At 44.3% G+C, this 13,244-nt stretch overlaps 1 protein-coding gene across 5 annotated transcripts; it reads left to right on the top strand.

Annotated features, from left to right (window-relative positions):
• Positions 1-442: 442 nt before the first annotated feature.
• On the top strand, positions 443-9,549 carry lrrc41 (leucine rich repeat containing 41). Of its 5 annotated transcripts, none has more exons than XM_034531231.1 (10): positions 443-754; positions 1,279-1,365; positions 1,452-1,510; positions 1,603-2,374; positions 3,316-3,552; positions 3,918-4,085; positions 4,629-4,727; positions 4,827-4,955; positions 7,325-7,397; positions 9,110-9,549. In XM_034531231.1, exons 1-10 carry the CDS (start codon positions 646-648, stop codon positions 9,327-9,329), a joined length of 1,953 nt encoding a protein of 650 aa, XP_034387122.1. In that variant the 5' UTR covers positions 443-645; the 3' UTR covers positions 9,330-9,549. The 5 variants fall into 5 exon arrangements, with proteins under 5 accessions (XP_034387122.1, XP_034387121.1, XP_034387120.1 ...); XM_034531230.1 differs by having other exon boundaries at positions 454-754; positions 3,915-4,085; XM_034531229.1 differs by lacking the exons at positions 7,325-7,397; positions 9,110-9,549 and adding an exon at positions 5,155-5,715 and having other exon boundaries at positions 454-754.
• Positions 9,550-13,244: the final 3,695 nt, after the last annotated feature.

The following is a 13,244-nucleotide window of genomic DNA, read 5'->3' as shown; positions in this document are numbered from 1 at the left end:
TGGTTAATTCTGAAATGTTTTGTTATGTAGAAATCACTGTTAGACATTTACATCTAAACTAATAGAAGTAGGCCCAGAGTGTCAGTTCCAGGCCCATAACTAGCTAATTGTCAGGAATTCAAATGATTGCCCTGTGCCTGGTCTTTTTCTTTAGCAGATACTTATGCAAAAGAATGCACAAAACAATAATTTTGTTGACACAAATGCAGGCTTTAGTGAGACTTAAACAATTAACCGTAGTGAAGCAAAAATCGAAACGATGACCAAAGCAGTGGCGGGAGGAGAGAACTGGAGGAGATATAAAAAACCGTAGCTGGGGCTTTATTTCAGTATTTACAGGAACCAGGTTCCCACCTTTTCATTGAGTCATGGTGTTATACACTGGGGGTCCAGTAGATGGCGGTGTGTCCCTTGCACCCTGGTGGGCTACACAATTAAAACCAAAGAAGAAGATCCCCAACTGCTGGCGGTAATGAGGTAATGCGGCTGCCGCCGCCATGTAATCACAACACCGGGGAAGAGGAGCGAACACCGACGATTAGTGAGACCGGACACCTATGGACGTCACCTGTGCTGTGTCCGTCGGTTACCGTTCACGGTTAGCGTCGTAACGGATGTGACGTTAGGACATTATAACGCACAGCGATGCAGGACATGGCGAACCACCCGAAGGCGGCGGCGCCATGTCTAAAGAAGATATGCTTCCAGGCTGTCAGGAGACATTTCGCTGCTCTGGGCGGGGAGGCGGTTCTCGGTAAGTTAACGGGGTCTACGTTCCCCTAACGTTGACGTTACCGAGCCCCGGAGTACACAAAGGGTTAACACGCGCACACGCACGCACACACAGAGAGCAGCGAGTTAACGCTACGACGACTGTTCGCTTTTATTCTCGTAGAAGCTAGCGGAGGAGACCAGCTACACCGAGCTACTCCGTTCAAAATGTAATTGGCACGTTGAGGCCATATTATTATTATTATTATTATTATTATTATTATTATTATTACGACCCAGTAATTGTCATTCAGAAGATTCCTCCTAAAATCTCAAAAATGAGCTGTATGGCCACGTTACACACAGGGACGGGACTTCTTCCCTAGCTCTGTATGTCACACATAAATATAACTGTCCATAACTGCGTACTGTCCGGTATAAGTTACCTAACGGGCACATGTTAACAGGCTCAGACCACTTATCAATACCAATGAAATAGCTTGTATGCTCATCCCCTGGTTGTCCACTGTTGGGACGTCCTAAAGTCACCCATCTGTCCTACCATAGGTCTTCCGACGCCTCTCATTAAGGACCTCCTTCCTCATCTGACGGTGTGTCAGCTGGATGAGCTCCAGCCTTCCCTCAACCAGAGAGGTAACACCGGAAGTGCACAAAGAAAGTGTCCTCCGTTTTTACTTTGATTCACGGTTAAATGTGTAATTTATTCCTGTTGTTCTCAGGGTTGTCAACTCACTCTGGGTGGATTGGAGTCCTGCAGGACATGTGTGGACCAAACCATGTAGGTGCAAATGTCTTCTTTAATAAAGACTCATCTCAGAAACTGTAGTGACACCTGGAACACGTTATCATTTGTCCCTTGTTTTGTTTCAGGTCACAGACTTTGACACCGAAGAAGAGGCCAAACACGAAGTAATGAGGCTGCTTTTTACTCTCGTCTTCTACGGCTTGACGAACCCCTTCGTCAAGAGGAACATCACAAACTTGAACACACCGTCCTTCCTGTGGGCGGCAGCCAAATGTATTAAACACTTTCTGCTCACTACGCCAGTTGAGTGTTTGACCGCCGAGCGGCGGCCTCTTCTGAACCTCCTCGAGAAGCGCATCTGGAGCGTTGGCATATCTCAGAGCATCGATATATCAAAGAGGAGGACGCAGACTGCATTGTACGTCCTCCATCGCCTGCTGGACCATGGGGTGGCCAAAAAAGTTGTGGTACATGTGCAGTGTCCCATAGTTCTGGCCTGGATCCTACATGGCAGGGGATCTCAGGATGTGAACCCTGACCTCAAGGACCTACTGAACAGCAAGAAGGCGAGCTGCATTTCACAAGCTGCTTCAGCCAGTGCAGACAGGGCCAGTTGCGGTTCAGGTCTCGGGACCAGGGCTTCAGAGGATCAAGTCACTCCCTGCAAACGCTCCAAATTGGACTCTGCGGAGGAATCTGGGAAAGCAAACTTTACATTGGACCCGCAAGTTCTCTGTCGAACCTTCACCCCGTGTGGCGGACCCCCGGTGGGTGCTTGTCCTTGGGGACGGATTGACTGTCTGGACATCAGGCAGTGTGGGTCCGACTCCCTCCGAGTGCTGAACTCTGCCCTGCCCACATTTTTCTGCCTTCGCTCTCTAACTCTTCACAGCTTTTGTAAGTTTGCTAATTAACGTGCCGGTAAGTTTTGGGGTGGAGGGGTTCTGGGCTCCCACGCTATCAGCAACACTGGTGGCAGTTCCTTTCCTTCCTCATAAAACATCTGCAAAGCTAGACCGTCTTCTTGCTTGCTATCTTTGTTGCTGCACAGCTTCCTGTCGATTAACAAAATCAAACTAGTGTTTTGAAATGCATAAATAAATGCTAAGTTTTCTTGTTACTACTGGGCTAATTGGAATCAGACTAACACTCACACGATATATATTTGTACAAATTCCAATTTGAATTTTTCCCTCCAGTCCGATACAATGCAAGTCACATCCATTGTTGCCCGCAACATTGCTACATTTTTTTATTGATTTTGTTGACACAAACTTGAGCTAACTCATTTTAGGGCCATTGTATTGGGGTGGCACAACAATCTCCATGGACCAATCCATCTGCTGTGGAACTGAACCTTAAACTGTACAACTGAGCGTCGTCCATGCAGAATATGTATCACCATTGTATTTTACTTATGTTTGACAATGGATTTTAGATTTCCTTTACATTTTGCTGCAGAGAAGGTAATGATTTCTATTGTGAGGAAAAAAACAAACCTTAACGCTCGCTTTATACTTTGAATACTAATTAAAATACTCTGTAGGAGCCAGTACTAAGTCCTGAATTTCATTCACGTTTAGGCTACATATGTGCATTGCTTTGCTCTGGTATTGGTTCTCCTCAACTAATGCCCTCTACAGGAGTTAATACACTGGCCATGGATAAGTAGCACATATAACCACACTTCAAACACCAGAACTCTCCCTTATACACTGAAGCAACATTTAAAGTTGTGGACGATACTACTGTATTGAATCCATCTCTTTAAAAGAGAGGACGGGCGGCATAATTTAGTTGTGGAGTCAGGAATAGTTTGTTCTAACTCGTTTTTGCAGTGACCTTCAGGGATTCGGATGTGTTGTTGCTGGCCAGGGCCCTGAAGCAGCTCTCTGAGAGCTCCCGCAGCTCTCTCGTCGACCTGAGCGTCAGCGTCCTGCCGTGCACCCGGCTCGTGGAGGTCCTGCTGGACGCAAGCCCCCACCTGACGTCCCTGCACGCGGAGATCCAGACTTTGATGTGGGGGCCGCGCCCCTTACCGCATCGCCCCAGAACTGTGGAGTCGGACAAGTCAGGTGCTACTTCACTGTTACACTTCACTGTGAGCAGGTTTAAAAGTGTTAAGAGACGAACCCGTCCAGAGCGTTTCTCAAAGGTGGTGCGTTCAGGGAAGGTCGGGGAGTTTGCTGGAGGCAAAATATTTGAAAAGTGGGCATTAAGGTTTTCTGGGTAGCTGCTTGCGAGCGTGTGTCTGTCCTACATTCCAGAACAGGAATTGGTGAACTCAAAGTGGATTTAAGCGATATCTAAAAACACGTGATGTCATCTTAATGTAGACCTAAACTGTTCCTTTCTAAAGAGTTAGTTCAAAATGGATCAGAACAACAGAACTCTAATACTTAAGCAGTGCAGGGTATGACTGTCTTCTTGCCCCCAGCAGGGCTGCTGCCCCTGGAGAAGCTGGACATCAAAGTGGCGGAGCTCCAGACAGATCTGCACTTCGTCACATCGGTGCTGAGGCGCTCTCCACATTTCAGCGCTCTTCACCTCGCCGGGATGAGATTACCGACCGGCTCCTCTTTAGGCCAGCTCTTCACCACTCTCTCAGGTAATGTGGGAGGTTCACCACTGGGTTTCCAGGCCTTCTAGGTTGTACACAACGCACCGGGCATCGTTTTAGAGGATTTTCTCTATAGAATTGACTTCTTGACAGCATAAGTCTGGTATTATTCTCTATTTTTCAAATATCAGAGCCGAATATATCTTCTTCCTTAGTGCCAAAGAGCTCCATTTACTGCCATACACTAATAAAAACACTCTGGGTCCTTTAATACCATCAACACTCACACACTAGTTAATTTTGACTCAATTCCACACACACACACACCTTCTGCAGCCAAGAAACTAAACCACCAAATGTGGATTAAACAGTTTCTGTTCTCCTGTCTAAGTACATTTTTGGTTATACATGTGTATGTATATACTGTGTATATATCAAAGTATTTAGAGACAATGTCACTGCTGTTTTTATTGTTTTCGTGTTACTCATCAATTGGCATAAACACAGGCAGATAGATCTACACAAAGCTAATATCGGCCTGCTCCATTTATCTGTCAAACTCTAAACCAAAATGAATCTCTTAACTTTTAGAGTCAAATCCCCTCTTGAGGAGTCTCAACTTGGAGGACCTGAAGCTGTCCGATTGTCTCCCCGAGATCCTAAATCTACTGAGAGACTGCAAGTTGGAAGGTAAGAAAAGCCGAATGGGCCAAGGATGCAAACAGCCATTATTGGTCTTGTCCCTAGATATAACTGCAAAGTCTAGTCAGTTCTCCTCTCTCCCCTTAGAGTTGCGGTTCAGTGACTGCCGCCTCGCTGAGCAGTGGAGCAACAGGGAGGAGAGTCTGCAGCGTCTGGTTGCGGCTCTGAAGGCGGTGCCCTCCCTCCACACGCTTAGCCTGGCTCATAATCGGCTGGGTAAGCAAACCCCTCACACTGCCATGCTTTTGCTGCTCCTGGACTTTATTGCCATGGAAAGGGCAAAGTTATGTACTAAATACAATGTAAGCCCTTTTGTGTTAAGAAAAACGATCGCAAACTTGCACATGTTTGTCAGTGCCATACCGTGGTAACATTATACGGTCTCCACTTTCACTGCTACACCGACAACACACAGCTCTACTCCACCATCTGCAAATGCCTCACAGATATAAAGACCTGGATGCAAGCCAACTTCCTCAAACTCAACAGCGACAAATCCTCATCATCTTCATCATCGGCCCCAAATCACTAAACAAATCCCACCACAACTTCTCCCTCTCCATCGATGGCCCCTCTGTTCCTGCTTCCACACACATCTGTAACCTTGGTGTCATCTTTGATCCAACCCTCTCCTTTGAATGCCACGTCAAGCACATCACAAAAAACGCCTTTTTTCATCTTAAAAAACATTGCCCGTCTATGCCCCTCCCCTCCCCTCTCCTCTTCAGCGGCAGAAATACTCCTCTTCATCACCTCTCGACTGAACTACTGCAACAGCATCCTGTACGGCACGTCCACCAAAATCATCAACCGACTACAATACATCCAGAACTCAAGCTGCTCGTCTGCTCTCCCACTCCCACACCAGAGACCACATGACCCCAGTCCACCAGAGACCAGATCCCCCTATTCCACCAGAGACCACATGACCCCAGTCCACCAGAGACCACATGACCCCAGTCCACCAGAGACCAGATCCCCCTATTCCACCAGAGACCACATGACCCCAGTCCACCAGAGACCAGATCCCCCTATTCCACCAGAGACCACATGACCCCAGTCCACCAGAGACCAGATCCCCCTATTCCACCAGAGACCACATGACCCCAGTCCACCAGAGACCAGATCCCCCTATTCCACCAGAGACCACATGACCCCAGTCCACCAGAGACCACATGACCCCAGTCCACCAGAGACCAGATCCCCCTATTCCACCAGAGACCACATGACCCCAGTCCACCAGAGACCAGATCCCCCTATTCCACCAGAGACCACATGACCCCAGTCCACCAGAGACCAGATCCCCATATTCCACCAGAGACCACATGACCCCAGTCCACCAGAGACCAGATCCCCCTATTCCACCAGAGACCACATGACCCCAGTCCTTCAAAAGCTCCACTCGCTCCCCTACAGCAGAGAATCCAGTTCAAGATGTTCCTCATCCCCCACAAAGCCCTTCACAACCCTTAACCAATACCTTTCTGACCGCTGACCTGCTCCCACCCGCAACCTCAGATCTGCAGACGCAGACCTCCTTACCCCCCTACTCTGTCCAAGCATCAGACCTGGGGGGACAGGGCCTGCTCCATTGCTGCCCCCTCCCTCTGGAACTCTCTCCCCATCACCTCAGACATTCTCCATCACTCTTTCAAAACAGCACTTAAAACTCATTTATTTAAATCTGCTTTTCGCCTGTGATGCTAGTTCAGTGTTTTTTTTTGTTTTGTTACTTACCGTTATGTCATGTCTATTGTTTGTATTGTTGTTTGTCTTTACCATTTTAGAGTGCTACACAAATAAAATGTAGTATTATTGTCCTGAGCTGATCCTCAGATGAGAAATGATGACTTGTCAAGATCCTTCTCCTGTAGATTATGGGATTGATATGGATGTTTTTCAGGGATATTTTAATCAAACTTTAAATCCACAATCCTCTGTGGTCAATTGGTTATTTACAAAATAAGCAAACTGATCAAACCAATAGCCTTCCTGCTGCAGCTTCAGGGGTAATGGACACAGCGCGTCAATTGAGTTTATGTTCACATTTTAACTCATAGATATCACCATGAAACTTCCAAAGTTGTTTACTTAGAATAAGACAACTATTTGTTGTGTTACACGTTTTCTGAAATGATGTTTTAAATATTATCTGATGAATTTAGGAGAAATCTACATAGACAAATAAACACCATATTGTGTATTTTGTATGTTTTCTTTCCACTAGTCTGAAAAAAAAGAAATGTTGTGGAAGCATAAAACAATCTAAAAATTGATCAGTTGATGAAAACCCAATGTTTGCCTGTAGTGTCTCACCTTAAGCTAACCTGGCTGCAGCTCTTCCGTCTCAGGCCGTGTTGATCTGTTGTCTCATGAACACGCATAAGTATGTATGAACACAGTGGGGCATTCAGCAGCTACAGCAATGTCCTTCCGCAGTTGGCGGAGACTAAATCTGAGCTAAAAGGAGAGTGAATATCATAAGAAGGAAACAAACGCACAACTCCAAATTAATCCTAATGTTTTGTGGCTCTCTAAATCATGCAAGCAAATAAAATATTCACTTGTATTGTCTGTGTCAACAGCTAAGAACGTGTTTGTGCTGGCGGAGCTGTTTTCAGGACCTTTGCCGAGCTCAGTGAAGCGACTAGACATCAGGTGTGTGTGTTTTTGTTTTGTTTGTTTTGTCTGAGTTTAACATCAGGAAGTTGCAGCTCAACCATGTTTTTATGTCTTTTTCACATTCTTGAAGTTTAGCTAGCTGGTTGGTCTCTTCTGGCTTGATCGATATATATAATTGAGTATCATCTGCATAACAATGAACGTTTATGGAGTGTTTCCTGATAATGTTGCCCAAAGGAATCCTATATAAGGTAAATAAAATTGATCCAAGCACAGAACCTTGTGGAACTCCGTGATTAACGTTGGTGGTCTTTGAGGCTTCATCGTTTACAAATTCAAATTGAGATCGATCTGATAAATAGGATTTAAACCAACTTAGTGCGGTACCTGAAATGCCAATCGACTGATCCAGTCTCTGTAATAGGATGTCATGGTCAATGGTGTCGAACGCAGCACTAAGGTCTAATAATACCAGTACGGAGATGAGTCCTTTATCTGATGCAATTAGGAGGTCATTTGTAATTTTCACCAGTGCTGTCTCTGTGCTGTGGTGTTTTCTAAATCCTGACTGAAACTCCTCAAATAAACTATTATGATGTAGAAAGTCACACAACTGATTTGCGACTACTTTCTCAAGGATCTTAGAGAGGAAGGGAAGGTTAGAGATTGGTCTGTAGTTAGCCAACACCTCTGGATTAAGAGTGGGCTTTTTCAGGAGAGGTTTAATTACAGCTACTTTGAAGGAATGTGGTACATGGCCTGTTAGCAAAGACACATTATCAATATCCAGCAGAGAGGTGCCAATTAAAGGCAACACGTCTTTAAGCAGCCTCGTTGGGATGGGGTCTAAGAGACAGGTAGACGGTTTAGAAGTAGAAACCATTGAGGACAATTGGTCTAGGTTAATGGGAGAAAAGCTATCCAAATATACACCAGGGCATACAGACGATTCCAAGGCCACTAAACTTGTGGACAGATCGGCAGTGGTTGAGGGCAAGAGATCATCAATCTTGCCTCCTAATAGTTAAAATCTTTTCATTGAAGAAGTTCATGAAGTCATTACTACTGAGGTCTATTGGAATACATGGCTCCACAGAGCTGTGACTCTGTCAGCCTGGCTACAGTGCTAAAGAGAACCCTGGGGTTGTTCTTATTTTTCCCTATTACTGATGAGTAATAGGCTGCTCTGTCATTAAGGAAAGTCTTCTTATATGTTTTAAGACTCTCGCCAAACTAAGCGTGATTCTTCCAGATTGGTGGAACTCCATATGCTTTCAAGCTTTCGTGATGTTTGCTTTAGTTTGCGGGTCTGAGGGTTATACCAGGGAGCAAACCTCCTTTGCCTCACCGTCTTCTTCTGCAGAGGGACTATCGAGTCTAGTGTCATTCTCAGTGAGCCTGTAGCACTATCGACCAGATGATCAATCTAGGACGGACTAAAGTTAGCACAGGAGTCCTCCGTCACATTGAGACGTGGTATTAAATCAAATGCAGAAGGAATCGCTTCTTTAAATTTAGCTACAGCACTGTCAGTTAGACATCTGGTGTAGAAACCTTTGACTGACGGTGTACACTTCAAAGTTATTAGGTAATGGTCTGTATGTATGTGCATGTATCCACATGTCCCGCACTACTGATTGGTTCCGGTCAGTAGTGACTGAGTCAGAACCTTCTTGAGTTCCATTTGGTTGGTAACTCTATCAGTGAGGGACTTTCACTTGTAACTCCCAACTTTCTATCTTAAACAGCTCTAACTTCATTCAGCCTGCTGAGCTGCTGGAGTTCGCTAAGAGATTGAGGACACATCCTCCACTGCACCGGCTGACCCTTGACCTCAGGGTAAACCCAGGGGATCGAGACCCCGACACGTGGAACGCTGCTCTGAAGAGGCTTCGTCCATTCTGTGTTCTCCTGGTTAAAGGGTGGAGCTCCACTGACACAATGGCAGACCATGTCAGCAATATGTAGGAAACGCTTCGTGTCCAACACTGTACAAAGTTATGAGCACTTGATGGAAAATGTGTAATTTCTTTCATAATTATAATCCGAACATACAGTATATTATTTTGCTTTGTGACACACTGATTGGTTCTACGTATGTTTTTTTTATTATTTTGTATCAAATGTAATATTGAGTTTGTTCACACTGCACACTGGCTCAGTTGGAGAATAAAAGAATATGGCGTTAGTTTGACATTTGAATAATTGATTAAACGTCTGTTACACTTCCAGTCTTCCCTTGGACAGTGTGAGTGACAGTGGACATGAAGATACAACTGAAGAGGTGAAGAGCAGTTTCAGATCTCATCTCCTGTAGATCTCTGGGCAGATAATATGACCTTTTCAAGCATTTCAAGTTTCAACACGTCCATCAACTCGGACTAAGTTGGAGCCTCGAGGCGCTTCAAGTTGTGTGACTGAAGGGCCTTCAATTTTGACTTTAGATTGTTTGCTGAAAAGTGTGTAGGATCTAGCTGGAATTTATTGAAAGAAATATATAATAACCATGTTTTCATTGGTGTATAATAATTAAAATAATACTTGTTATGATGTTGTTCCCTTAGAACGACCAAAGGAATTCTGGCTCTGCTGAGAGCCTTTTACGACAGAAGGAATGTGTTCATCACAAATGTTATTTATTTTATTGACATTTTAGATTTCTTTCTAGTGATATATTGATGACTATAAATTCACCTAGCTGTTTTTTCTGCAAATAATCACAGTAGACGACTGACGAAGAACAATCTAGAATGTTGACGTTTTTGGACCGGTTGTTAAATCTCTGAGTGAATGAAGAGATGATTCATTTGATAATAGGACTATATTTTCTGTTTTCGGACAAAGAAAAACACCTAATATATAATAAGCTTAATGTTGAGCCCTGAAAGATAAGAAATAATTTAATAAAATACAAATAAAACATGAATGCATGCAGGTACTCTTCATTCTACAATATCTACTATCAATACAAAGAGTTAAATGCCTGATAATTATTTTCAAGACAATCTGAAACAATCCCAGAATTAAGAGACTATTTGGCTTCACTTGTGCTTCCTTACTGTGAGATCTCTCCCTGAAGTGGGCTGCCACTCTGGCTATGACACTCAGCAAGTATGAATCACACTGAATTCTGTCTATTACAATCCATATCCTCATGAATTGTGAGTTCACTAGGAAGCTAAGCAGGCCAATGAATGTGAAAGAAACGCAGCTGGTAATGAGAACATCCAGCTAGTAATGAGGAGAACATCCAGCTGGTAATGAGAACATCCAGCTAGTAATGAGGAGAACATCCTGCTGGTAATGAGAACATCCAGCTGGTAATGAGGAGAACATCCTGCTGGTAATGAGGAGAACATCCTGCTGGTAATGAAGAGAACATCCTGCTGGTAATGAGAACATCCTGCTGGTAATGAGAACATCCAGCTAGTAATGAGGAGAACGTCCAGCTGGTAATGAAGAGAACATCCTGCTGGTAATGAGGAGAACATCGGGACTTGTCCTTTAAGTTCCCACGTGAAGCAAATCTCAAGGACTGCATTGTTTCATCTACGTAACATTTCAAAAATCAGGCACATCTTGTCCCAAAAAGATGCAGAAAAACTGGTTCACGCTTGTTACTTCCAGACTAGATTACTGCAACTCCTTATTATCAGGCTGCCCTAATAAGTCTCTTAAATCCCTCCAGTTGATCCAGAATGCTGCAGCTCGTGTACTCACAAAAACTAAGAAAAGAGATCACATTACTCCTGTATTAGCTGCTCTGCACTGGCTCCCTGTAAAACCAAGAATCAAACTTAAAATTCTTCTCCTCACCTACAAAGGCTTGATTGGTGATTCACCATCATATCTTAAGGAGCTTGTAGTACCATATTGCTCCACTAGAGAGCTGCGCTCACTAAATGCGGGGCTACTTGTGGTTTCTAGAGTCTTCAAAATCAGGATGGGAGCAAGAGCCTTCATTTATCAAGCTCCTCTTTTATGGAACCAGCTTCTACTTTCAGTCCGGGAGGCAGACACAGTCACCACATTTAAGAATAGACTTAAGACTTTCCTCTTTAATAGTGCTTATAGTTAGGGCTGAATCAGGTTCGCCCTTGTCCAGCCCCTTGATATGCTGCTATAGGCTTATAGGCTGCTGGGGGATGTTTTAGGATACACTGAGCACCTATCTCCTCTTCTGTCTCTATTTATGGATGAATTTACATCTTTCCATTGCACCTTATTAACTCTGCTTCCCCCCCGGAGTCTTTGTGACTTCACGTCTCATAGGGTCCATTGGCTGTGTCTGATGCCTCCTGCCTTGGCCCTGCTGATGCACCCCACCCCCCCTCCTCTCTACCTCCTTCTGTTTCATGGATTGTGGAGGTCTGGATCGTGGTCCATGCCTACTACTCATTATTCATACATTTCTGTCATATTCATGTAATGTGTTTATGTAACTTTGTAATGCTGTTCATTCTGTACACCCGGGAGAGGGATCCTCCTCTGTTGCTCTCCTGAAGGTTTCTTCCCTTTTTTCCCTGTGAAAGGATTTTTTCTATTTCTTGGGAGTTTTTCCTGATCCGATGTGAGGTCAAAGGTCAGGGATGTCGTATGTGTACAGATTGTAAATCCCAATTTGAGGCAAATTCATAATTTGTAATATTGGGCTATATAAAATAAACTGATTTGAATTGAATCCAGCTGGTAATGAGGAGAACACACAGCTGGTGATGAGGAGACATCCAGCTGGTAACATGAGGACTCACTATTCTTTACAACACTCAGTAAAATGAAGTTCCAATACCAAAGATATCAAAGAGACATCTCATCTCCCCATAAAGAAGCATATTATGCACCCTTCATTTCCTCACCACACACAGAGGGCTGAAGAAACAGACTTTAAAAGGAGGAAAGAGGCACTTTTGTTGTTCGCCTTTAATACTATTTCAATTCTAAATGTCATAATAACAATATCCGTTTTGCTGTATTTTAGTCATCTATGATTATATTTATATTTCAATACTGGCTTTGATCAAAAACAACATTAGTAGTTGTAATTATTTATCATGAGCTGTGTAGAGCTAGTGTCGTAATTCATCTCTAATAGCCTGTGTTATGAAAGCTCAGGTGGCTATGATAGCGGCCTTCAGCTCGTCTGCATTGTTGGTCTGGGGTCTCATCTTCCTCTTGACAAAACCTTTAGGGTTGAGGTCAGGTGAGTTTGCTGGCCCATCAAGAACAGTGATACCGTGGTCATGAAACCAGGTATTGGTACTTTTGACTGTGTGGGCAGGTGCCAGGTCCTGCTGTAAAATGAAATCAGCATTTCCATAAAGCTGGTCAGAAGCATGAAGTCCTCTAAAATAACTCAGCAGACCAACACCAGCAGATGACATGGCTCCCCAAAGCATCACTGACTGTGGAAACTTCCCTCTGGACCTCAAGCCACTTGGATTGTGTGCCTCTCCACACTCTGGGACCTTGATTTCCAAATGAAATGCATGAACTTTCATCTGAAAAGAGGATGTTGGACCACTGAGCAACAGTCAAGTCCTGTATCTCTTAGCCCAGGTAAGACGGTTCAGACGTGGTCTCTGGTTCAGAAGTGGCTTGACACCTGGAATGTGGTTGCTCTTGAAGCCGCAGTCCATGATTCTCCTCCAGGTTCTTCATAAAGCTGTGGTTATCCCTGTTGCTTGTGCACCTTTTTCTACCACACAACAGACCATTTAAATGCTCAGGAGGCCTACTGAACCAGACTGAGACCATTTAGGCTCAGGAAGCCTACTCAACCAGACAGAGTATTTCAAGGCTCAGGAAGTCTGCTGAACCAGACTGAGAGACCATCTAAAGGCCTACAGGACTAACTAACATTCATACACTGATGAGAGGAGCTAC

The sequence above is a fragment of the Cyclopterus lumpus genome, chromosome 4 (genome assembly GCF_009769545.1).
Source record: "Cyclopterus lumpus isolate fCycLum1 chromosome 4, fCycLum1.pri, whole genome shotgun sequence".
NCBI lineage: Eukaryota > Metazoa > Chordata > Actinopteri > Perciformes > Cyclopteridae > Cyclopterus > Cyclopterus lumpus.
The sequence above is the reverse complement of the archived record's forward strand: the minus strand, read 5'-3'. Positions and strand labels throughout refer to the sequence as shown.

Bases quoted from the DNA above. Each gene is read 5' to 3' on its own strand.
- lrrc41 (XM_034531228.1), top strand. From the start codon at position 646: ATGCAGGACATGGCGAACCACCCGAAGGCGGCGGCGCCATGTCTAAAG. The intron at 1,511-1,602 runs GTAGGTGCAAAT...GTTTTGTTTCAG, and splicing joins ACATGTGTGGACCAAACCAT to GTCACAGACTTTGACACCGA. The intron at 4,956-5,154 runs GTAAGCAAACCC...GACAACACACAG, and splicing joins CCTGGCTCATAATCGGCTGG to CTCTACTCCACCATCTGCAA.